We start from the raw sequence: 24,944 nt of genomic DNA on the forward strand, positions 1-24,944 counted from the left end.
CACGATACATTTAAGCAAGCAGACGCGTGCTATCGAGCTTCTCTATAACTGCAGTATTTCACTCAACCATATTAACGTTTCTCTGCGTACGTGTGTGTGGTTTTTTTTTTTTTTTTTCTTCATCCATCTTTTTTTTTATCTCTCTCACCGCATTGCTCAGACATATCTGCGACGGCGGAATTCCGTGGGGAAAGAACTTTTCTTTCTTATTTGTTTTCGTTTACACTAAAGTGTTTTCCGACCAGCAGTACGAAATAAAAGGGGATGGATGGGTTACATCATCGTGATAAAACTTCACCCTTATCTCCCCTCGAACCTTCTCGAAACTATTCAACACAAATACCTATGGATAAATATTCACGTTTACAGTGATTTTTAGAATCGACCGAACCAGACCGGATATGTTTCTGAACAAAATAAGAATGAAAAAAAATGAAAAAAAAAAAAAAACAATAATTATAATGAACGATTGAAAAGGAAAAAAAATATGGAAAAGGGAGGAAAAATTAAATTCGACCGTCGCGTTGATTATCGTACGTTGAAGTAGCCGCGTTTTATGCAGAGGTGCAGGCGAGACCTCGACACGTTCTCTAATAACCGGCATCTTTCGTTAACTGCTTTTAATTGCCGCGTAATTAAGATTAATGCAAAGGCATGCGGGTGCCGCGTATAATAGACGTAAATACCTTCACCCACGTGTCGCTGTGTGCGTGTCGAAACTATTCGTCCACATTATATGCACACATGCAAGGTACTATTGGACCGCATCTCGCGTGATATCATTTCGACCGAGTTGAACCGAACCGAACTGTTATATTAATTTGTGAGTCAAGAATGCAGAGCTGCATTGGAAGCGAAGAGAGTTATGGTTAGAAAATGAAAAAATATTTTTCTTGCGGATCGTTTTTTTTTTTTTTTCTCTCATTCACCACGAGGGAGGGTAAAACAAAGCGATAAGCGATCAAAGTACGCTTGGATATGTGTTATTACAAAAATATCTGTACTCGGTAAAATTGTCAGTTTCGACGGTGAAAATTTTCTCGCAGTGAAAAATGAATCTCTTGGGATATAAATATACGATCTTCCAAAACTTTGGAGTATTTACAACCCGGGATTCAAATATTTTGCTCTTTTCCGCGAAGAAATGTTTAGCACAACAATCCGAAATCAGATTGGAGATGGTATTGCGAAATCAAATCTCGGAATCCTGGTCATTCCGATTTTCGGAATGTCGCTCTATCGTAACTTGAATTTTCAGAATCTTGCATTTCGGAACTCTGAGTCGTCGCATTTCCGATCATTCGAAACTTTGTTGTTTTTCCAAAGTTTTATTTCTTCACTTCAGGTTTCGCCACCAAATCATTCGGAAGATTTCAAATTCGAAACTTCAAACTGCCCCGTTCGATCACCACGTTATTATCCCGTTGGAGGTAGTTCGTCAATTGTGTTTCGCTGCATTGAATCCTAAATCGATCCTAATTGCTAACGGATTGAAAATAACGCCAGACTAATTAGAAATAATATCGCCAGGTTGTTCAACCGTCGATATAACGCTGCGGGGAAAGTTGATTTCACACGGTCGGACCGTGCCGAGCAACGAGTTAAACGGCGCTAATTACGAAGCGATAATTAATTATCGCTCTTCGATATATGTATACCTACAATATACTTATAATGTATGCACATGATGCGCGGGGATAACTCGCTGCTAATTATCTCCTCCCTTCCTTCAATTTATTTTACCTCAACGAGCGGCAGTCGCTGCAAAATTTCCCAACCTTTTATACCTACTTTTACTGCTCACGATCGTCGATCAATAATTGATCGCGATAAGACGCAGTCTAGTCGTCAAAATCATCGACAGGAAAACGCGGAAATCGATGTAATCGCGGAGACAGCCAACAAACGTGATTCGTTACTTAGGCGAGCACACATTATACACAGATGACTAATTAGTTGTGCGAAATTCAATCTGTGCAAGAATGAACAGGCCGGATCGTCCGAAGGCTGAATCAACGTTTAGAGAAAGTGAAACCCCGTTAATTTAAATCCTCAACATCTTCGAACGGTTTCTTTTTCCTATAAATTTCGATACGGACGTTGGGATCAATTTATCCTCAAGTTATTCCAAGTTTTCAAATTGTACGAGTGTTGGTTCTCATACTTTACATTAAGGCTGAAACAAGTAACGTTGACGTAACTCTATAACGAAAAATTATGGACAAAAAAAAGTCACTAGTTTGTACTTTAACAGTGACTTATGAAATGAAATGAAATTAAATGAAACGAGTAACGTTAACGTAAATGGATGATGAAAGATTGGGGACAAAAACGTCACTAGTTCCTAGAATCCTTGGGGAATTCATTGATTATTTTGTTTTGCGTGCCAGCCTCGTTCTCTGCCTGTACTTTAGTTGTTTTTTTTTTTTTTTTTTTTTTTTTTTTAATTGCAATTTATATTATCCCTAGACCTAAGTTATCGTACTCTCCACTGTGATTTACTTTACATTTTTCGACTACTATTTTAATGTAATTTTCTGTTATTCAACACCTTGTATTATTTTATCGGCTGGTTAAGAAATTTGTCCAACATTCCATTTGTCTATCTACCTCTCCGTCTATCCATATTTATATTTATCCATCTACAGTAACTAGAAAAATTCAATAAAACAGGTATCGTTAAAAAAAAAAAAAAAAAACTGTCCGAATATTGTTGGAATTACGAAAAACGAGCTATCGTCTATACTTATTTGGTAATTGCAACGCAAAATCAGTTTCTTCGGTTTAATCTACTTTTTTTTGTTAGTTAAACAAGGCTTTAACGTAAATTTATCGTTGCACAAGCGTTAAATTCTCGCAACAGTTACAAGAAAATATAGCAACAGCTATCGTAATGAGAAAGGATAGCAACGGATACGTTGTTGTTGCTGTTGTTGTTGTTGTTGTTGTTGTTTTCCGACTAACGAGCCCCTCGGTGAACAACTTCCCCCCCCCCCCCCCCCCTTCATTTTATTCTCTCTTTCTCTCTCTCTCTCTCTCTCTCTCTCTCTCTCTCTCTCTCTCTCCCTCGCACGCATCGTAAAGAGAGGCGGCTCACACGCGTCGAACAGCTGTGTGTCTCGAGTCCGCGTAGAATTCGGAACGGTTCGGAATCCTCGTCGCTGATCGTGAGGGCGACTAGCAAGCAAGCAAGCAGCCAGCCGTTCCTGCCGTTCGCCTCCCTCTCCTCCGTTCCTCGCTTGTCGCTCGCCTGCCGCTTTAGTATCGCCGTGACCGTCGCGCGAGGCGAACGAACGAACGGGCGAATCGCCGATCGAAGAGCGGCAAAGCTCGCACTCGTCGCAACTCTCTGACGTTTCTCTGCGGTTTGTGAACAGTGATTTTTAACACGCAACGCCCACTTCGGGCGAATCAAAATCAAACGTCGCTCTTGTCGATTTCGACCTTGGAGTATTTATCCCCGAATATACGAGTCTCGGACGCGAAGGAGAACCTAAATTATCAACAAAAACACTACGGCTTATTCTCATTTGACGCAGGAATGAAAGGAAATTTGGCACAAATTCGACGAATCTGTTATCACGATTTATTAGAATACGTGCCATTTGTTCGTTGTCGCGTCTAGTGATATTAAATTGAAGTGTTTTTCTTCGGGATTGCCTATGGAATGAGATACGCGGACTTCTTATACATCGTAGTCAAAATCGACCGGAGCATCCCTTGATACCCGTTGTAAACAACCCTGTTGGTGTTTCTTTGTTTTTTTTTTTCTTTCATTCCGTGTACCCGAGTGTTCGGTAACGATATTCTTATTTCTTTTTTCTTTTCTCTAACTATAAAACACAGGCACAGGTACCAAAGTACGTTGAAACACGTGAGTCGGGTGCTTCTTCGATATCGATCACAGTGTTTTGTCTTTCGATGCAACGGCGTTACTCGGTTGTTTAAACCGTAGTTCAAGTGCGGCCAAGTTCAGACGATCACGTATCGTCTAATATTCCACAATTACGAATCGCAATTCCACGGATACAGTGACATACGGTGTGTAACCAGTTAACGGATATCACCATCGGATTATACTGATTCATCGAGATTCTCTACCGCTGCTGTTGCTTACTGGAAAACATCATCCAGGTAAGAGGTTAGTTACTTAGTTAGTCTACGATATACCGTTGATTAACTCTCGCCAACTACAGGAGGGTCAAGATGTGTATAAAGAACGTGTATCGTCCTCGTCACCTGTTGATCGATCCTCGCGCTGTTTTACCGACGATTGTCGGCAAAGAGTATTGAAAACACACGTGACGAGCTATCACGTTGAAATTAGTAACATTACCGTAACGATTCCTGCTGCGAAAAAATCGTTATCTCGCGATTTTTGAACCGTTTGAAAAATTCGGTAAACAGAAACGAAACTTACTTGATATATGGCAATCCTGGTTTCTTAAAAATTCATTGTAAAAATAAATAATATAGTGTTTTTTATTCCCCAATATTTCGTCACGACAACGTCGCCAACTTCAGACCTCGCGCCGAATCGAAGAGACGATTACAATATACGGTACGAAAATCGATTCCGTTATTTGTTACACGACGCTAGTCGATCGACGTAACAGACTAAAAATTGTATCATTTTTTTTTTTTAACCGCCGTCGCATCTCTTAGCTTGGCTAGCAGCTATTTGCCGTATTCTTTTACATACGTAAATACCTACGTACATGCATGATACATGGCAGGGTACGCGATAAGTGGGTTATATATGCGTAAGTACACCACGGATAAACACTTCCCCCATGTAACACACATACACACATATATATATATATGTATATGAGGTATTCCATGCCAACTGAGAGGACATTTTCCCTGACCCCCGCCAATTTGCTTCATTATTTTTTATATGATTTTACAACCTAAAAAAAGCACTCGCAATTTTTTTCAGATTTTTCGTTCCAACCATTCTTTTTTAAAAAATTTTTCAAAACCTTTTATGGTCCTAAAAAAAAAAAAAACGCCACTTTTTATTTTTTTTTACAAAAATTAACATAATTTCTAGGTCCCAAAACAAACATTTTGAGCCATAGTTCAGAGTGGAGAAATGATTTTTTAAATATTTTTTTAGAGGAATAATTTTTCTTATTTTGTACGTATAAAGAACATATATTATGTTTGTAACATTTTTTAAAAGAGAATGGTTGGGACGAAAAACACGAATGGATGGCGAGTGATTTTTCCACGCTGTAGAATCATATAAAAAATAATGAAGCAAATTGGCGATGGTCAGGGAAAATGTCCTCTCAGTTGGCACGGAATACCTCATACATATAGACGTACATAAACAACAGAAAGACGAGAGAGCGGCTTATCTCTTCCTCTCTCAACTTCTCCCCATTATACCCATAATGCTGGCCATGCCTGTGCTCCTTCTTTTATCCTTCTCTCTCTCTAACGTATTCACGTATGAATTACAATAACACAAGTTCAACACATAATTGTTGGCTTCGTTATATCATCGCGTGTTATTGTAATCGTACAATGATGATTTATTTTTAACTCCTTTTTTTCTACTCACCGCATTGGCGCTACTTTCGTACTACAAGGTATTGTCATTGTTTGGTATAAAATACTTCGGCTCTGCATCTTTATCGAGCGAGTAAGCGTGAAATCTTATCTATCGTACATCGTTGAAGAACGGAAGTGGCCGTTACACGTGGCCTCCGCTCGTCTACTTCCTTTTATATTGACATATACTTGCCTTGTTATTACATGGGGCATTCCACGCCAATTCGGTAAACGGTTGACCGCGATATTTTTCTATTTCATGAAAAAAAATTTCGAAACTTTTCAGGGGTCGTAGTACGTTTGGATAAATTCTTGGTGAGATTAGAAAATTTCATGGTTAACCGTTTACCCCGAGTTGGTGTGGAATGACCCAACGTAATTATGCTGTATAGTCGTTTTGCTTTCGTTTTTTTTTTTTTTTTTTTTTTTTTTATCTTAGGGCGTGTGATTTTATTTCCTTCTCTATTGTGTGGTAATTTCTTTCGTACATATTACGTACGGTTCGTTATCGAAGGGCGTTTTAATTCAAGAGGTTCGAGTTAATTATCCCTGTCGTAACGAAACATTTGAAGTAAAGAGTCACCGTTTTGATATTTGAAAGTGATACTTCGGGAAAGGAGAAAGGGAATATCGGTAATCTTGTAGCAGTTGTGTAACATAACTCAAGAAGTTTGGAAAATAGGAAAATTTTGCAGTACTTGTTTTTCCAGGGTTTGTTGAATTTCGCCAAAAATGAATCGTTACATCAACAATTTACAATATTTAACCTCGTTGAAATTCTGAATTTGATCCGTATTACGGATCGAGTGAATCTTGTCGTTTATGTAGATTGAAGCTTTAATGATGATTATTTTATATTTCTCGTTCTTTCAAATCAGCGATTGTTGGAGAATTGATTGAAAGAAAAATCGTTCGACTCTTAATTTCTTCCATTTTCAAATATTCATACGAGTTGTTTTTCATAATTTTCGTTCTATTATCGATCCCGTCATTTATATCGGAAAAATGATAGCGGAAATGAATAACTGGATTTTTGACTTGTCGAATTTTCAACGAAACAAGGAAGGAAATAAAAAAAGCGAGGCTCTTATCATTCCCTCCGTATAGAATTATAAATGAAAAAATATACTTTTGTTTTCATTTTCGTAGATTCGATTTCCACTCGGTATAATGTGAAAACTTCGTGAACCGATCATCGATAGAAATCTTCTTCCTGAAATTTGAACTGAAAATTTGGTTAAGGACAAGCGAAGAGTTGAACTATGCATTTTCCTTCCTACAGCTATAATCACAACGATATCGTCAATGAATCAGAATCTTATCGTATCGTAAAAATGTTCACTCTGAACCTTTAATTCATGATTAATAATCAAATAAATACTATCTGAATATATTATCTGAATAATATATATACGTTTAATTTTCATTCATCGTAGTATTATATAACGTAAATTCTAAATTGTTGCAAGTAAAAGCTACGGAGTTGAAAAACTATCCCACGTAATTGAATACGAGATAGTATATATACGTATAATTTAGTTTTTGATAAAGAACGTTCTGGTTGAATTCGTTGGTCGGTGCTGTTACACACACACACACACATATATGTATAACGTATGACACGTATGCGTACAGTTTATATTCCCGCTCTCTTATCGGTGTTCTTTTTCCGTGAATGAACCTCGCTCAGCTTCGTCTTCGTCGTCTCTGCTCGACTTTCCACCGCAGTTCTAATCCGACCAACTCCCACACTTTATGGTCAGAGAGTCGAGAGATAAGTGCAGACGCCCCGCAGGCGACACCCTCCTCCATCCTTGTTTATTTATTTATTATCTCCACTGTCGATGGACCTGCCTGGAAAAAGACTGACGCGACTGACTTTTAAAAGTATTTCCTGTAATCTACCAGCCGAGAAATACGCGCGCTTGATTGGGGCGAGGTTCGAATTCCGAATTTGAAATTTTTCGGAAGCGCCGAATTCCACGTTTATTGGCCGCGAAACTTGAAGCAAAGAAATCCAAGTTTGACGAAACATGGAAATTCCGAATGATCCAAGATTTTTAGCTCCGTGAATTTCTGGTTTTCGGTTTTTCTCATTTCTTACACCCACTCGTCAAGTGAAATACGCTGTTTGAGTATATTTTAATTTTTCGAACTTTACTTCGTCCAAACTTTATTTTTCGGAATTTTACCTCTTGTAACATTTCTCTATCGTAACTTGAATTTCCGGAACTTTGTGTCATCGACTTTGCTGTTTCTCCGAGGTTTGATTTCTTTACTTCAAGTTTCGCAAAACCAATATAACACGGAATTAGCGGCTTTGCGAACTTTTCAAAATTCGAAACTTCAAATCTCGCCCCCGTAAATTTATACATACACACACAATTGTAGAGAGAAAGTTCACGTAACATTTCGATAGCTGAACTTGGAAAGTGATAATCATATTTTTGACTTACATACATATATGTAATAATACATCGTACAATTTTGCGTTGAAAATAATTTGTTACGATCTTGTACTGAATTTTAGATCCGTCCAAAAATCGTTGCTTGCGCAGTTGGCAGTTTTCTTTATTTATTCATTTATTTATTTATATTCTTTCGTTACTCCAACGAGCTCGTCTCATCTTCGGCCTTGTCGTGGGAACAAGCATGAGGATCACCACCATCCTTGGATAGTCACAGAGGCCGGCAACTCGGTGATTTACACCCGTGTTTATGACGCAACGTAAAATCATGCAAAACTCGTCATACTCGTCGACTTTTGCCGTCTTTGCCGTTATAGCTTACAGCTCATTGTCAGCTAATCGTAAGCCCAGCGACGCGATAGTGGAAAATAGAGAGATGCCGGGTAGGTAGAGGTATTCAACTCGGTTTTGCGCTCTTCTATTTTACACTTTTTAAGGTCAATCGTAGTCGTTGTAATAACGAGTAAAATTTCATCCATTGATCGATTATTATCACCCATATACGTACACTGAGAGAAATTTAACTTTTTGTTTAACTAAAAACGTTGAGTAAACCCGAAGAAACTGATTTTGCGTTGCGGTAACCAAAAACGGATCGACGACAGAGCAAAATGGTTACGCGTACCTCGTTTTTTGTAATTCCAACAATATTCAAACAGTTTTTTCAAACGATACCTGTTTTACTCAATTTTTCGAATTACTGTAACAACCGAAATTTTTCTCAGTTTAAGGTCGTGGAATAAAAAGGGGATGAATCTAATTTTTCAAAAACTCTCGCGAGTATTCGATACAGTTGATCAAATTATTCCAATTATAGAAGCGAGATAAATTTCACGATAAAAATTTTCTCTTTGCGATCTCAGGAAATAATGTGTATAATATATAACGAAAATTGCATAATTAACGAATGTCGAGTTTCTTTTTCGTTCCTTTTTCGTTTATTTTTTAAGATTTATCAATTTCACAATTATTCCATGTCGCAATCGACGGGAAATAAATTCAGTTTAAACTTCCAAGTCGATTATGCGATTTCGCACCTGTTTCATTCAATTCACGCCGCCGCCGAGCACACACGTGACCGACTATAACGTTAATCTAATCTCGCGATAAAAATATACGTACAACGTCGATAATAATTGCGGGAGAAAAAAGCCAACCGTATTAACAATGTCAAGTTCTCGGTCAATTATTTTATTCGTCAACCGATAATCGTCTCTTAAATATTTTATCGTTACATTGTGCAACGATTTTTTTTTCACCCCTGAATATTAATTCTCTCATCGACGCGTAAATTTGAATCCCACGAATCACTGAAAAATGAATTTTGCAACAGCGAGAAGAAGAAAGAAAAAAAATATAGAATAACAAACTTTGGAACGAAAAATTTGTCAAATCATTTTTACGCGGACGGGACACGCTAAATATTAACTCTAGTCTCTTAAACCGACTCTAACGTACAATTTCAAAGTCAGCGCGCGTTGAATCGGATTTGTTTGCGCAAGTAAAATGAATCAACGCAAAAGTTTCCACACGTGTAATTGACTAGGGTTAATTTGACGATTGATTAACAATAATCGCGATAAATTGAACGAGGGGAAAGCAACCGATGAAAAAATAATGACGAAGAAAATTCGGCGTTGCTTGAGAGAAATTCCTGCTTCAGCTTATCATATATATATATATATATAATATATATATGTGTGTGTGTATACACGAATGTACTATGCATATATTTGTACACTCGAGGAACTCCTTCGCATCTTACTTGGCGTCCTTCTTCTTCTCCTTTCTTTCTTTCTTCCTTTATTCTTACCTACCTTCCTTCCTTCCTTCCTCCCTTCCTGTTTTTCCTTTTTTAACACACGCCGTCCGTACCCTAAACTAACATCGAATCACCTCATCGCGTGTCTTTTTCTGTATTCTCCCCGAAGGCACTCTGCGATACAAAACGATATTGCCGCCGGCTGCTGTCCTGCAGCGGTATGAAAGGTGCTGTCTCGATGGAATTTTACGCGTCGTTGTAGCGACGGGTTTGAGGGGGGGGAGAAGGAAAACGAAAAATCGAGAAGAAGTAAAAAAATTTAAATAGACGATAATTATGTCGATGCGTACGCGTACGTTTGGAAAGAAATTAGATTATTCTTCGCCGTTTGATAAAATGCAACGGTAATTATTACCTGATTATATTCTCACGTGCATATTTAATACATTTTATGATACTGATTTAAGGAATCTCTTCATCCTAACGCAGATTACGATCGCGGGATAATGTTGTAATGTATCGAAATTTTACACACACGTTGTGCATATTTTTTTTTAATTTTAAGAAAGAAAAAAAATCGTTGAAGATGTTTTTGAATTGTTATTGTGTAAGACTTTCAGTTTTTATACTTTGTTTTAAGCACCTACGATCAGAAAATGAGGTGTTCGTTTCGTGTTTTGTTTAAAATTCATAAAAATTTTCATTGAAAACGAATAAAAATTAAAGTTACGATGGAATAACGAAAATGTTGGAAAAAAATCGTTAATGATCAGTCCAAATTGTTCGCAACACGTTCATTATTTACGGGGTTGAAGTAAATGAGGTTATCACAATGATACGTGTAATTTCAGAATATAAGCCTATATATTGTATTCAACGGTTTATACCGGATTTCAAACAATTTAAAATAAACAAAACTGTTTCATAAATACACGTGTAACGACGCATGTTGAGAAGTGACGTTGTTTATCAAACAGATAATTTATTCAGTTTGAAATTTGTTAAAACGCGCTAGTAAATTTAGCACAAGTTATTCTTATATTTTGAAAATCAATCTCCGTCGAACCCACTCTAAAATCTCGCCCTTTCAAATATTTCGTTACTTATAACGTTCCTAACCTCAAACTCGTCAAGTTTTGTTCGTGTTTGCGCGCGGCTCGTTTCTCTCGCTGGCAATAGGTAACCTTGCAAGGCCTTGGTGCAGCCTCCCGTTGCAAGGAATCCGCTAGAATAGTCTCAATGAAAGAAGAAGAAGAAGAAGGAGAAGAAGAAGAAGAAGAAGAAGAAGAAGAAGAAGAAGAAGAAGAAGAAGAAGAAGAAGAAAAGTGGAAGAAGAAGTCGAAGAAGTGGAAGAAGTCAGGTTTGCGTGCCATGCGAGAGAGGATGGATGCTAAATGGACCTTTCCCTCCCTCCCTCATATCTTCTCTTCTCTTCTCTTCTCTTCTCTTCTCTTATCTCTTCTCTTCTCCTCCGCATCGTATAATATTGTACCAACCAACGAACCAACCAACCTTCCTACCTACCTAGGTATAATATAGCCAAGCCGCGGCTTTTGAGCGCCGCGATGCGTTTCTCTCTGTACTCTGTGTGTGCACGGTGCAAACCGGCCGAACCGTTAAACCGCCGCACAATAAAATTGTCCGTATCGCGACGTAACGCGTAATGAAAACTTTATTTTCTTCCTCTTATTCGATATTTTCAATTAAATTCAATGGGAGGAGAATTATAAAAGCCTCCGAGTGCCATTTCTTTTTGCCTTTCTTTCGTTTGTTTTTTACGCGAGTAACTTTAATTTCATTGAATTGAAATCCGAACTTTAATTTGTGTAATAAAAAAAAAAAACAAAAAAAAACAAAAAAAATGTAAGAAGAGGAGAATTAGATAAGGTCCCGAGTACCATTATTTTTTTTTCTTTCTTCACTTCTTACGTTTTGCACAAATAAATTTTATTTGGTTGAAGTAAAATCGCAACTTTGACTTGCATGAAAATAAAAATATAAAAATTGACGACGAGGAGAATTAGTAAAGTAACATTTTTTGTGTGCAATTTTTTTTTTTTTTTGTTTTTTTTTTTTTTTTTTTTTTGCTTCCGTCAAAAATACGACCACAGCCTTTTTCAATATCGGATTGTTAGTTATACTGGGAAATTGAAGAGGAGAAGGATAAGCAAATAAAAAAAAAAAAAAAAAACGCTGCAAGTGGCATTGTGGAAGAAAAAAATTTTCACAAAAAAAATGCCGCTTGCGGCGGTTTTTAATACTGGATTATTGATTGTATTAGCAGATTGAAGATGAGGATTAAAAAAAAGATTTTAAGCGACTCGCGAATAATTTCTATGCATTTGTGTGTTTGTACGTACAATTTGTTTTATTATTTTTTTTTTTGTTTCTATTTCTTTATACAATTCAGAGGCTTCGAGGCACGTGCAGTATAACATAATATGTAAAAAAATTGTTATGCAACCGTACGCGTAATTCTCCCGCCCGTATATTATAATAGCTGTAAAAATCGTGCCTCTCTCTCTCTCTCTCTCTCACTCTCAGGGTTTATTTATTAATCCGTCTCGTTCTTCTTGTTTCTTCTTCTTTTCTTCCTACATCGACTCTTCTCAAGAGTCTTCTTCATACCGTCGGGCGGTATAAAATCTTATTCAACATTCGTTACGTTTCAATATTATCGTCGGCACACGCTCGTACAGCTCGTATAATAAAATATAAAATGTACACGTGTACGAAGATCGAGGTGAAACTTTTTATTTTAAACACTTCCTCCGACAAATTTAACAAAAAATTATTTCACGACAATCGATTCGCGCGAATACATGTACAGCAGCGATAAAGACGGAGAGAAGAATATTTATAATGAGGAAAAAAAAAAAAAAAAAAACCAATAAGAAGCCGGAAATTATTTTTACCCGGTAAAATATCCGATCGTATTCACCCGTACGCGATAAAATTACGTACGGAGGGAAATATATAATGATAATGATAATAGTAACGATTTAAAATATTCCAAGACGACGTCTTGCGACGAAATATTTTTAAATCGATGATAAACTGCGGCACGCTTGATGGATCTAGAATTTATATCGATCATCAATTGAATTAAATAATTATGAAATCTTTCCGAGATCTGAACGTTTCTCCGTTTATATATGAAATAGTTGTGTATATATATATATATATATATATATATATATATATATATGTGTGTGTGTATAAATATTTCGTAAACCTGTTGCCTTAAATTTCTCCCCAGGATACTTTGCTCAAAAATGCGTAGCGCTCTGTGTAAAATACATATATATATAATACGTATTCACATTAAATAAATTTATATAAAAGTATATATGTACGAAAGATTTCCTGAAGTCTATGAACGCTGTTCGGTATGCTGCTTGTATATACATATATATATATATATATACAGTGTGTAAGGCAGGAAGAAGTGCACGCAGCGCCAGGGATTTAAATTTACGATTATACGTTCAGGCAGCAGGGAGAAAACGCAGGCTATACGTACTTGAAGAAGAAGGATGTAATATTTTGTTTCAAGTTTCTGTTTTCACCTTTTTCTTTTCTATAATTTTCACTTCTTCTCCTACGATCGTCGTCTTCCTCCGTCGCCTCTATCTCTCTCTCTCTCTCTCTCTCTCTCTCTCTCTCTCTCTCTCTCTTTTCCCTACATTCGTCTTCATAATATCTGTTTCCTATTTTACACGTTTCTCTTTCTGGGACCAACGCATATTATACACATGTAGAATTTAGTAATAATAATAATAATAAAAATATCGTCATTAATCGCGAGAGACTTATCGTAGGTATTAATATACACGTATTTTTATTTTTTTTCCTCTTACACGATGTGCACTACACTAATTGTAAGAAAAATTTCATTTGTTACAGTAACCAGAAAAATTGAGTAAAACGGGTATCGTTGAAAAAAAAAAAAACTGTTTGAATATTGTTGGAATTACAAAAAAACGCGAGGTACGCGCAAACATTTTGCGCTATCGTCGATCCATTTTCAGTTATTGCAACGCAAAATCAGTTTATGAGGTTTACTCTACTTTTTTAGTTGAACGAGGCTTTAACGTCAATTTATTCTCGCAACAGTTACAAGAAAGTATAGCAACAGCGATCGTAATGAGAAAGGATAGCAACGGATACCAGACTTTCCGTTAACGGCTAGAAAACTAATTTTCATTTTCTACCTAGAACGATATTTTCCGATTGTGGCAAAAAATGAAAATAGTCAAGGACTGAGCCGGTAACCGGAACTAAAAATTTATCTGATTCTATGCACTTTATTATTCGCATGAAAAGATAAACGTCAAGTATTTCTTATTTTCCCGGAAAAAATTCCATTGTCATTTTTTCTTACACTATTCTTTAATACATCATTATCTGAATTTTCATTTAGTGTTTTGACAATAGAGCGTCTCTCTAGAGTGTTTTAAAAAAAAAAAAAAGGAATCAAATTTAAAAATTTACCCCAATGTTCCTCCTCCGAGTTCAAGTGTTTAATTTCTTGGAAAAATCTTTCGTGACTTTTGAAAATTAAAGAAAAAGAAATAGAAATTGAAATTGGATAGGAAGGTGAATAAATAAAAAAAAAAAAAAAAAAACTCCCGCGGTATTTACATGAATTATTCACAACACGAACGATCAATCATGCTTTGGAAATTCGTAAATGGGAAACTATCGGCTGTCGCGTATCGTATTACATATATATTATTATATATATATATATGTATATATATATAATTTATGACGTAGTGACAGGTTGAAGGGAATTTAAATGAGCCCCGTGTTTTCCGCTATCGCGTGAGTTGTAACAAATCGTTGCTCACTGCAACTGCGATGACACAAATTTCGAGGAAGTCAATCTCAAGTGTCTGTGCATCAATGCAGCAGTCAACGATACATATACACGTACGCAAGTAACGTATCTAGTGTCTGTATAATCTCAAAACGCATGATCAACAAATGAACAAAGAAATAAATAAAACGAGAAAAAAAAAAAAAAAACATATCGAACAAACCATACGAAAAGGAAACACTAATCTTTTCGTTTTAGGTATGAAATAATATTACGTGCTAAATATTTTATTTATTTATCTTGTCAAAATTTTCTCGAGATAATCCCTTTTAAATACTAGGTATAATAATAATGACAATAATCACGGTAATAACAATATTTCATGAAACAAATTTTTTTTGCGTCAATCTTTTTTCGAATGTCACATAATTTTCTGTCTTCCTTTTTCAATTTGTAATCGTTTTATTTATTTTTTTTTTCTTTCGTTTTTATACATATGGTATGGATTTGTTATCGGCTGCATTGAGTCGAGAACTCGTCCGTACCTTGAATTCTAACGCTTGATAATGATAATTTATCACCGATCAGTGAGTCACTTAAAGTTTGACAAACACCAACTTTTCTCTCTCTCTCTCTCTCTCTCTCTTTCTCTCTCTCGTCAATAAAGATGACGCGCGGCGACGACGGAAATTCTAAACAACGATTTATCGCTTGTCACTCACGACTCGATTCACCCACCGATAAACGCGTTGCTTAGGTCAGGATAAGAGGAAAATATTCATCTTTAACTAAAGCGGTTAGAAAAGTGATTGCTTTGATTCTCTGAAATTTAGTTTATTTTATTTATTTATTTATTTTTTTTTTTTGTCGACTTTATTTTTGTTCTCAATTTCATTCGACTCTTAAGAAATTACTCGTATGAATTAATTTAATAGAAGAGACGAAAAAGACTGCAAGTGCCAATTTCATTTTCTTTTCTTTTTTACCTCCGAATAATAATTGAAGCGATGAAGAAGAAAAAAATCGTTCTTCTCAAAATTATAAATAATACAAGAAATTATATGTGCCATTTTTCGTTTTGAAATAATTTAATGTTTCGTGTATTATCGGTTGTTTTTTTTTTTTTTTTTACTTTTTGTTTAAAGTTTAAAATTTCTACGTCTTAACTTAACAATCAGTTTCACTTTTTCTATTTCCGTTGAAACTTTGCTGGTTCGAGAAAGTCCAGCAGCCGATACTGAGATCTAGAAATTGGAAACGTGGAAGGTTCCAAGCAGTGAGAAACAACCCGATTATTCGAATACGGATCTCAAAGTTTGCGAAATGTTAGCTCGCATTGTTTGTTCCTAATTTTATTCGATCCCCGGTAAAATTTCTAGGCACCAAATAAATTTATTCTTCGTTCAACGAGCGAAATTTGTCGATAGATTCGCGTTCGAATAAATCCTTTGCTTTCTCTGGGAATTCGGGAATTGATAAATCTGTAGAAAAAAAAAAAAAAAATGTTAAAAATTTATTTTTAAAACCTCTCATAGACGATGAGTTTGTATTCAAGTTGGTATAATTATAGGTAAGGCAGAGTGACTAACGCTTCGCGATTCTAACTTTAGAATTCACATAATCTGTCATAATAAGCAAACGACTTGTTTTTGCCATTGTGTTATATTATTGCGTGTATATGTGTGTTTTTTTTTTTTTTTTTTTTTTATTTTAACACGATTTGTAAAAAGCTTAGTTTCGTTTCTGTATCGCTGCAACTCGTTTCCAATTTCTTCATTTCTTGGTAAATTTCGTTATCATTTATATATCCTGACGAAATTTTAATAACACAAATTAATATTGAATCAGAGGGAGAAATAATTTTTCAGATTATTTATACCTTAATGTTTAAATTGAAAAATATAGCTTCGAAAAAGTTGCACAAGTTTCTTTCTTTGATATTTTTTTTTTTTTTCTTTTCTCTTCCTTTGTAGCTGCTACTTGAATTTAATGAGCGCTTGTTTTAACGATTTGTCTAGACGTAATTTACTTTCGAGGATATATAATTCATTTTGTGAAACTTTAACATTCCGTACAAACAATCGTTCGCTTTTATCGATGATGTTAAACGTCTACCGTACCGTTACAGGTTAAATCGAAATAAAACTTACCGAAGGCTTTAAAAACGAAATTTATTGACGTCGCGTTAAAATTTACTCGTATTTCAGTGATTGAATCGTTTTCCACGAGCGGTGAAAAATTAAAAGTGATAAACAAGGAACCTCTTCTATTCTCTTGAAAAAAGTTATATTTTGAAGAAAAAAATCGACTTAAAAAATATCGAACGATCATCTTTAAGATTCTGTTGTATTTTTTCGTTTTTCTTCCCACAATGCCAAAATCGCGCCTCGTACGAAACTGTAAATTTCGTTGACTTTGTTCGGAAAATAAATTCTTCGCAACAAAATTACAGCCCCGAAATAATGAATTTTTCAATAACCACAAAATGTTTTCATTCCATTTTTCTTTCTATTCTTTTGTTAAATAAACCTTAGATTCGATCACTGTAATACATCTATATGCTATATATATATTTACGTAACCTCGGAAATGATTTCCTTTTTTGCTTCCGATCGTCGGGTAACAGCGATGAAAAAATTGAAAACAAAAACTCGGCATTGAGATATACAAGAAAATAAAGAAGAAAAAGTACGATTAAAGAAAGACGAGAAAAAGGAGGAAAAAATCTAAACACGATTAGGAAATAGATGAAAATTTACGATTTTGTCCTTGTAACAAATATGCGCATATACTTTTAGATGTGAAATAAAGTTTGTTTCCTTCTTTCTTTCACTTCTCTTTTCAATGACACTGCTCGAGTTTTAGCGCAGATTTTGAAATTGAATTTCACGCGACCTCTTTTGTTACGCCATTTTCCCCGTTCTTTCGACACATTTTTGTTTAGACTGTGTATACCCGCCACACGCATCATGTGTTTATAGTTTAAAGTCACTGTGTATGCCCGTGTATATATATACGTATGTATGCATGCATGCATGAGTGACTAGAAAACTAATCTCGTCTCGAAACGCTTATCTTTACAGAACGAGCGCGGAGCTAAAGCTGAGGATGAACTCGGAGAGTCGGAGTGCTGTTGCTGTTGCTGATCGTGAAACTTGCGAATGACGTGCCGTGGATGAGGAATAATAATGGAGGCTGAGGCGGCGCAGGAAAGCGCCTCAGAACCGGCCAAACTCTGCCGTTGTGTCGATGCCGGTGAAAGAAGTGTGATCGATGATTGTCGTTGTCGTGATTATGACGAAAATTGTGGTGCTGTTAATCGGTTGGAAATTGTGGAAAATTGTGAAAGAAACGGAGAGAAACACTCGGAGGATATCGACCGAGGGAGAAGAGAAGAGATTTTATTCGGTCAGGCAAAGGATCGGAAGGTGGATTACTCGGGGTGCAAGGACACGGATCCTTATCGGGAGCTCGAGTTGTACCTCGAAAAAGTGAACGTGAGTCTTATTTTTCAATATATTGTTGCAAGAGTTTTCGTCGAAGATTACGGTTTTACAACGAATCGCTTTTTTTTTTTCTTTCTTTTTTTTCTCACTTCTTTATCCTCAACGACACCGAAGATGTTGACTTTCCAAAATATCGGCATATGTATAGAATTTAATTATGTATAGCTTGATGAAATTCGGAATCAACGATTTTTAGAAGAAGAAAAAAAGAAACTGCGATATGGCAATCTCATAATTTTTCTCACATTATCAGTGTACAGGAAATTTTCCACGCGAACCCTAACAGTTTTTTTTTTTTTTTTTATTGTTTACAAAAAATTTCTGCAATTACCCAACTCTCGAAACAGCGTTCTAAATTTTTTCAGATTTTTTATACAACTGGTTAATTATTTGTAAATTTTAAGAGTGATTTTGGCAATTAACTTTGTTAAGATTCTTAAAAAAATTCTCAATAACTGTATTTTCTTTTACAAACATTTCAAGACCGGGCTGACACGAGGAGCTGATTTTTCTTCCAACTTTTATACCACCTTCAATCTTCTTGGCGAACCAAAATATTGTTTGAACCGTCTCTAAATTTCTATTACAGTTGTAAAAGTCCTTTTCAAAATCACTTGAAATATTTATGAATAATTGAGCGGTTGAATTAAAAAATCTGACAAGATTCAGGGCGCCGTTTAAGAGTTGGAAAAATTTCAGAAATTTTTTTTTAAACAATATTAGAAATGGTGAGTCGATTAGACGTTAGATTTCTTCTTCACCTTGAATTCATTAAAATTCGAATAATGTTCTCGTTGCAAAACGTTTCGTCTTTTCTTATCCTCATTATATTTCGCGTCATATATTACAAGAATTTAATAACAATAATCGTAGGGTTGCAATTTTTCTTTTCTTTTTTCTTTATTTATTTCCAATTCCTTTTTTTTTTTTTTTTTTTTTTTTTTTTTTAATTTTACCCGTTCCGATCGCGCGATATTTCTTAAAAATCCACCAACAATAGTCGAGAATAGAATTTGCTGAGAGTTAGAAAACGTTTCCTATTCATGCAAATTGTCTCTCTGTAGACTTACGGCTTATATTATTTATCTACATTTTGCTGCTACCGCTACTGCAGCATATTATGCGACAACTTTTCTCCGTTAAATACCCAGACGATGTTTACCTGCACAGGTGCATATAAGATTGGTAAACATACGTGTATACGTACACCCACACACACACACTCGTGCATATATGAGGGATTCTCCGTCGACTCGGCCACTTTTTTTTCCGACCATCTCTGATCTGCCCCATAATTGGTTATATCAAAGTACTGGTAAAAGTTACACTATGTGAATTTTTCCCAATTTTTTAATTCATTATTTGAAAGTTGTAGTTTTTTTTTTGTTAGCTTTCGAGAGGAATTTTTGAAAAAAATTTCACGTTCCGGTGACGCTGATTTTTTTTTACCAAAAAAGGAAGAAATTGATTTTTTTTTTATTCAAAAAGGACCCATTTTTTTTTTTTTTTTGTTTTGCCGAAAAAATTACAGATTCTACCGACATGTGCGACAATGTCGCCGAAAAATCGCCAGAGCGGCACGGATCGAGGTTCTAGGTTAAAAAAAAAAACAAAGCCACGCAAATTAATTTTTTTATACCGGAACCTCGACCGAATTTTTTTTTCTTTTTCACCCCGTTTTCTTCCGTCAATTTTTTTCCTCTTTTCTTCTTGGTTTAAAATTTTCGAAATCACCGCCGCCGCAGCGTCGTCTCGGATATTTTTCAATATTGTACAAAACGTACACGCAGCATATATATATATATATATATATATATATATATATATATATATATATATATATATATAATACCAACAGAGCTTAGCTTAGCGGGAGTTTCTCTACTGCAGGGGTTTTTACACTATAAATAAAAACGTCGCTGCTCGCAGCTCTAGAACTCGAAGCATCGGTAGCGGCAGCAACAGCAACAGAGACTCTTCTGCGTAAAATATAAAACTGGATGTCGTTTATAACACATCACAGCGTGTGCGATGCGAAGGAGGAGAAGAACAGAAATAAGTTTTTTTTTTTTTTTTAGGCAGTAAAAATTTTAAGTGGCAGGTTTCAAGTTTACATTTATTAATAGAAGATTCTCATTACGTACGCTTTCTTTTTTCTTTTTCTCTCCTCCTCGCTTCTCTTAATTCTTCGTTTCGTAAGTTGTGCACTTTTCAAAAAAAAAAAAAATGAAAAACGATAAAAACAACACGAGATTCTAACCCCGACCGAGTTTGTAACATTACCTAGAATAATTGTTGTATTAAACACGAAGAGGAAAAACAAAATTACTTGACAATTAGATTCATTAGACGCGAACGTTTTAATTATATGTATTATGTATATTATAACGCGTCTTATATACCTAATGATTATAACTTCGACTGGAAGAAAAAAATAAAATAAAAAATGGTGAAACGAGGTTGAGAAAAGAAATGTCGGAAAAAATTAAACCTTGGAGTTTTAGTAAACGAGAAGCTTGTTAACGCTAATTGTTAAATAGCTTATGGTCGTCGTCGAGTTTGTTTGCCTCGCGCATTTTTCAATGCTTAATTATTATTTACACAAAGTTCACTCCTTTCTCTCTCTCTCTCTCTCTCTCTCTCTCCTCAGATTCACGGTATATTCATCAACGTACTTGAGAATCGACCGATAGAAGGAAAAAAAAAAAAGCGAGTAAAGGAAGAGAAATAAAAAAAAAACGCCTCGTCGTGTTATTTCAAAGGATCTTTAACAAGATCTCGAATTATTATTTTCTTTTTGTCTTGTCGATTGCTTTTCATTTCTTTTTATTTAATTACTTGCCGATATTCTCTTCTCATTTCCGAATGTTTCGTAATTCCGCGACGATTAATAATTACGCGTACTATAATTAAAGCTGGTATCGGATACCGATTTAATTGTTAAACAATTGTTTAAATCCGCCAACCCGGTCTCTACGAACATCTTTTTCTCCTGTTTCGTCATTCTCTTCTCCCCTTCTTCCTTTTCTTTTTCGTCATCTTTTTCCACAGCGCTAACTACGCATCAATTTATAACGTAAATCGCTGGACTCGATCATTCTCTCCTAACCTTTAAATAATGATCATCTTACGCGCATAGATCAGAGTATTATAAAAGGTATTCTTCAGTCCCGATCCATCCATCCGTCAGGCGTCGAGCGATCCATTCTTTACAATTTTTCCTTTCTTCTTTTTTTACCACCTCCAACATTTTTACCCCCTCATCATCATCTCCAATTATTTTTAATATCGATATGTTCGTCGGTTATAATATTATATTCACGCTGCGCGATAAGGAGAAATATTTTTTCTTCTCTCTTCCTCTCTCCTTCTCTCTCTCTCGTTTCATTCTACGAAGAGACGAAAATAACTTTCTTGAATCGTTTTAACGCCATCTCTGCACAAAAACCAGACGATCATCAGACTCCTCGTATAATCGTCATCATTATCGTCATCGTCATATTTATGCTGTAATACGCGACAGTCATCTTTTTTTTTTTTTTTTTCTATCTTTGTCTTTCGATCTCTGACACATGAAGAGGGTACAATTTTATACTGAAAATTTCATTCTTCTATACCTTTATTATGATTATGATTATTATTATTATTATTATTATTATGAAAAATGAAGTGAAAAAAGTATTGTAAAAATTTGAACTATCTATTTGAATTGAGAAAATTGTACTCAGGTTAATGAATGAGATTAATTCATTACGGGCTTGTCGATTTTACAGAATATTACAAACTCGTAACAGAATATTTATTGCAATGTCTACTTGACTTGAATGAATGTTGAGTGTTTGAAATAAATTTCTTTAAGCTGGGCAGTAAATTTTTTAACTCCATTTTTACTGTCATCAAACGTTTCGTTGCGTCGAAATTCAGCAAATAATAATGAATTAACTATAACTTCGGCGAATGAAAGAAAATTTTCTCAATTTAATTAAACCAGTGATCATTTTTTTTTTTTTTTTTTTTCTCATTCCCGATAGGTGTAAGAAAAAAATTTCACGGATTCGAGTAAATTTAGATTTATTTAAAATTGAACGTTATTTTTTTTTCAAATCTGGTGAATTTCGTTTTTGATTAGCATCATTTATAATTTAAAATTTAGATATGTATACACGTATTAAATAGGGACCGTATTATTTTCTCACAGATATACACGTGATACAGTTCGCGTCATTTATATACCTGAGATAATATTTTTTTCCAACCGTCCGTTTACGCAGCAATGATGTTATTCCGTTTATGCGATACCCCGATCGTCGTTGACGCAGAAATTTATCATAGCGTAAAATTAATCATAGATTTGTACGAGAATCGTGAGTGTTCACATTTTTTTTTCTTTTCTTTTTTTTTTTTTTTACCCTCAAATCAATGTTGAAAAAATTACGCCTTTTCTTCTTTTTCTTTTTTTGAGTTTTCCATTTTTCCCGTTTACTTTGGGTTTTACTTTACGTTGGTATACTTTAACAAAAAAAAAAAAAAAAAAGAAAAAAAAAAGAAAAAACTCTGTCCATGATTTTTTGGGGTCGTTGATTACGAATCGGAAATCAGATTTTGAAAATTCGGCACGTCGAAACGAATCAGCGACTCGAAAAACTCCCGCATCGAGTTTTTCAACCGTATTTGATAAAATTCGAAATTGTCGTCCATCATGTCGGATCCAACGTCTCGAATTTTCAATATCTGATTTAATATCCGTAATAAGCGACCGAAAAAAACCACAGAATTCAATCTTGATGTAAAACTTGTCTCGGCGCAATATCGTGCGATTCAAAGGTATAAGCAGAAGAGCGGAGCGGACAGATTTTTCAGAGAGATGAAACTGATGAGACAGGCACACGCCTCTTTTATGCCTCGCCTGCAGAAAGACGTAATTTGACTTCCAAATATCTTGGCTGACTGAGAATGGAAAGAGGAAGAGGGAAAGATTCTTTTTTTTTTAATTTTTAAAAATTTTTTCTTATTCTCTTTTGTCTTATTCTCTTCGCTCGTTCTTTCCTTTTGTTTATACGTACGTGCATTGAGGTGGACGAGTATACACGTTAAAATCCACTTGAATATTTTACAAGGTTCGAAAAATAATTTCTCTCCATCCGATAATTTTTCTTTCAAAATCCTCTTCTCGATTCTCATTTGTCATCGGATCGTCGCGTGACTTGTAATTCTAAAACAATAGCAATAACAATGTTCCCAAATAATGCTATCGCAATTGTTGTCACGTTCAATACGTGGATTCCTACAAAATACAAAATTCAAGTTTTCCCGTATTTTCAATGTCGGTTTTTATTTCATAAGAGAATATGGATCAACGGTGGAATTATTTTTTTTTTTTTCTTAGGCAGCCTGAAGATGGTGTGTTTTTTTGAGATAGATTAAAACAAAGTTTCTTCATTCGCACAAGGATAGATTCATTACATTAATGTATTTTTTTCAAATTCTTTCCCCCTCTACTCTCCATGTTTTTTAATGCTACTCTTGTTCTTCTTCTTCTCTTCTCTATTTTTGGTTATTAATTTACGCGTTGTTTCGATTGACTCGACATTTCGTTCAAATATTCGGCAAAATGCATGTTGCACAAACAATACATATGGGACATTCCATGACATCTCGATCAAGATTCAAAGTCGATGTCTCAGATCAGCTTTGTCATTTTTTACCATGAAAGTATGTTTATCTTTCGAAGTTACGAAAGTTTCGTTACATTTCATAAGATTCCTTCCGAATTTCTCCAGATTTTCGAAACCAGAGGTTTTTCATTTCAAGTTTTTAAATCACACTCGAGATGCGCCGGGTCGAGAAGTTGTGAAAAAAATTAAGGCTGCGTTTTTATTATCATGCGACCTAGCTAAGAGAATGAAAAAAATCATTGCCGGTTACAGAGTTGGGATTCTACGTGTCGTCCGTACGTATAATTTTACACATGTGTAGACACGTATGTACGCAAGGCACACCCAACCGGATGTGCGCCAGTCCTACACTTTGCCTCCTTCTCACCCACGCGCTGCCTCCACCTCCTCCACATTTTCGTTGAATATACCATACCTTCCTACCTGCCTATGCAATATCCACTAACGTCTATCGTATGTATGTTTGCGTGTACGACTTGATCGACGATTGCTTGAAAAGAAGGCAATTTAAATATAATATAGAACGATGTATTGAATTATTTGAAAATTAACCGCGCGTGCGTCAAAAAAATTAAATCTCACTGGTCGGCGAAATATTTCCGCAGCGATATTTTTTTCCGCGATGCGAGCGGGCCAACGTATTTTTTATTTTTTATTTATTTATTATTTATTTTTTTTTTTATCAACTTCACCGTCGTTGATTTTATTTTCAATATTGTACCATCATTGATCGTTATACATATACATATACCTGGATTACGTGTAGATCCTGACGTAGATCCTTGATGTAAGATCGTTGATGAAATATCGATCGTTTCATCGTCGGCCGTATAACAGGAGTTGTGTTTTATATTATACAGTGCTAACGAGGCGTGCGACAGTGACTAATTAGACATACCGAGACAATGGCTAATTATCGCTAATTAACTCCTATTCGCTATTGAAGAGGTAATTGAAATTTCTCCCGGTCGTTTCACGAGCTGCATTTCATTATGCGCTTAACAGTGCATAATTATAAATAATACCTCTTGCGGTTTCCTCATGCCATTTTTATACTCGTTTCTTATTCAAAATTCAAATCTTGTCACACTTTCATTTGAATAATGTTACAGAATTTGTTGACCTCGGAATTTACGAATGAAATAAATA

General features: G+C 35.2%; 1 protein-coding gene across 5 annotated transcripts in view; it reads left to right on the plus strand.

Annotated features, from left to right (window-relative positions):
• Positions 1-3,195: 3,195 nt before the first annotated feature.
• The window catches only part of LOC124185961, a 139,976-nt gene continuing 118,227 nt past the window's right edge, over positions 3,196-24,944 (plus strand). For 2 of the 5 annotated variants that reach the window (XM_046577225.1, XM_046577223.1), the window contains exons 1-3: positions 3,196-3,365; positions 3,847-4,134; positions 17,698-18,111. In XM_046577225.1, the coding sequence (XP_046433181.1) occupies positions 17,803-18,111 (309 nt within the window). In that variant the 5' untranslated portion in view covers positions 3,196-3,365; positions 3,847-4,134; positions 17,698-17,802. Of the gene's footprint in view, positions 3,366-3,846; positions 4,142-17,697; positions 18,112-24,944 lie in introns of all 5 variants that reach the window. The other 3 variants (XM_046577221.1, XM_046577224.1, XM_046577222.1) reach the window with 2 other exon arrangements.

Source organism: Neodiprion fabricii, chromosome 7, assembly GCF_021155785.1.
Source record: "Neodiprion fabricii isolate iyNeoFabr1 chromosome 7, iyNeoFabr1.1, whole genome shotgun sequence".
In the NCBI taxonomy this organism is placed as follows: domain Eukaryota; kingdom Metazoa; phylum Arthropoda; class Insecta; order Hymenoptera; family Diprionidae; genus Neodiprion; species Neodiprion fabricii.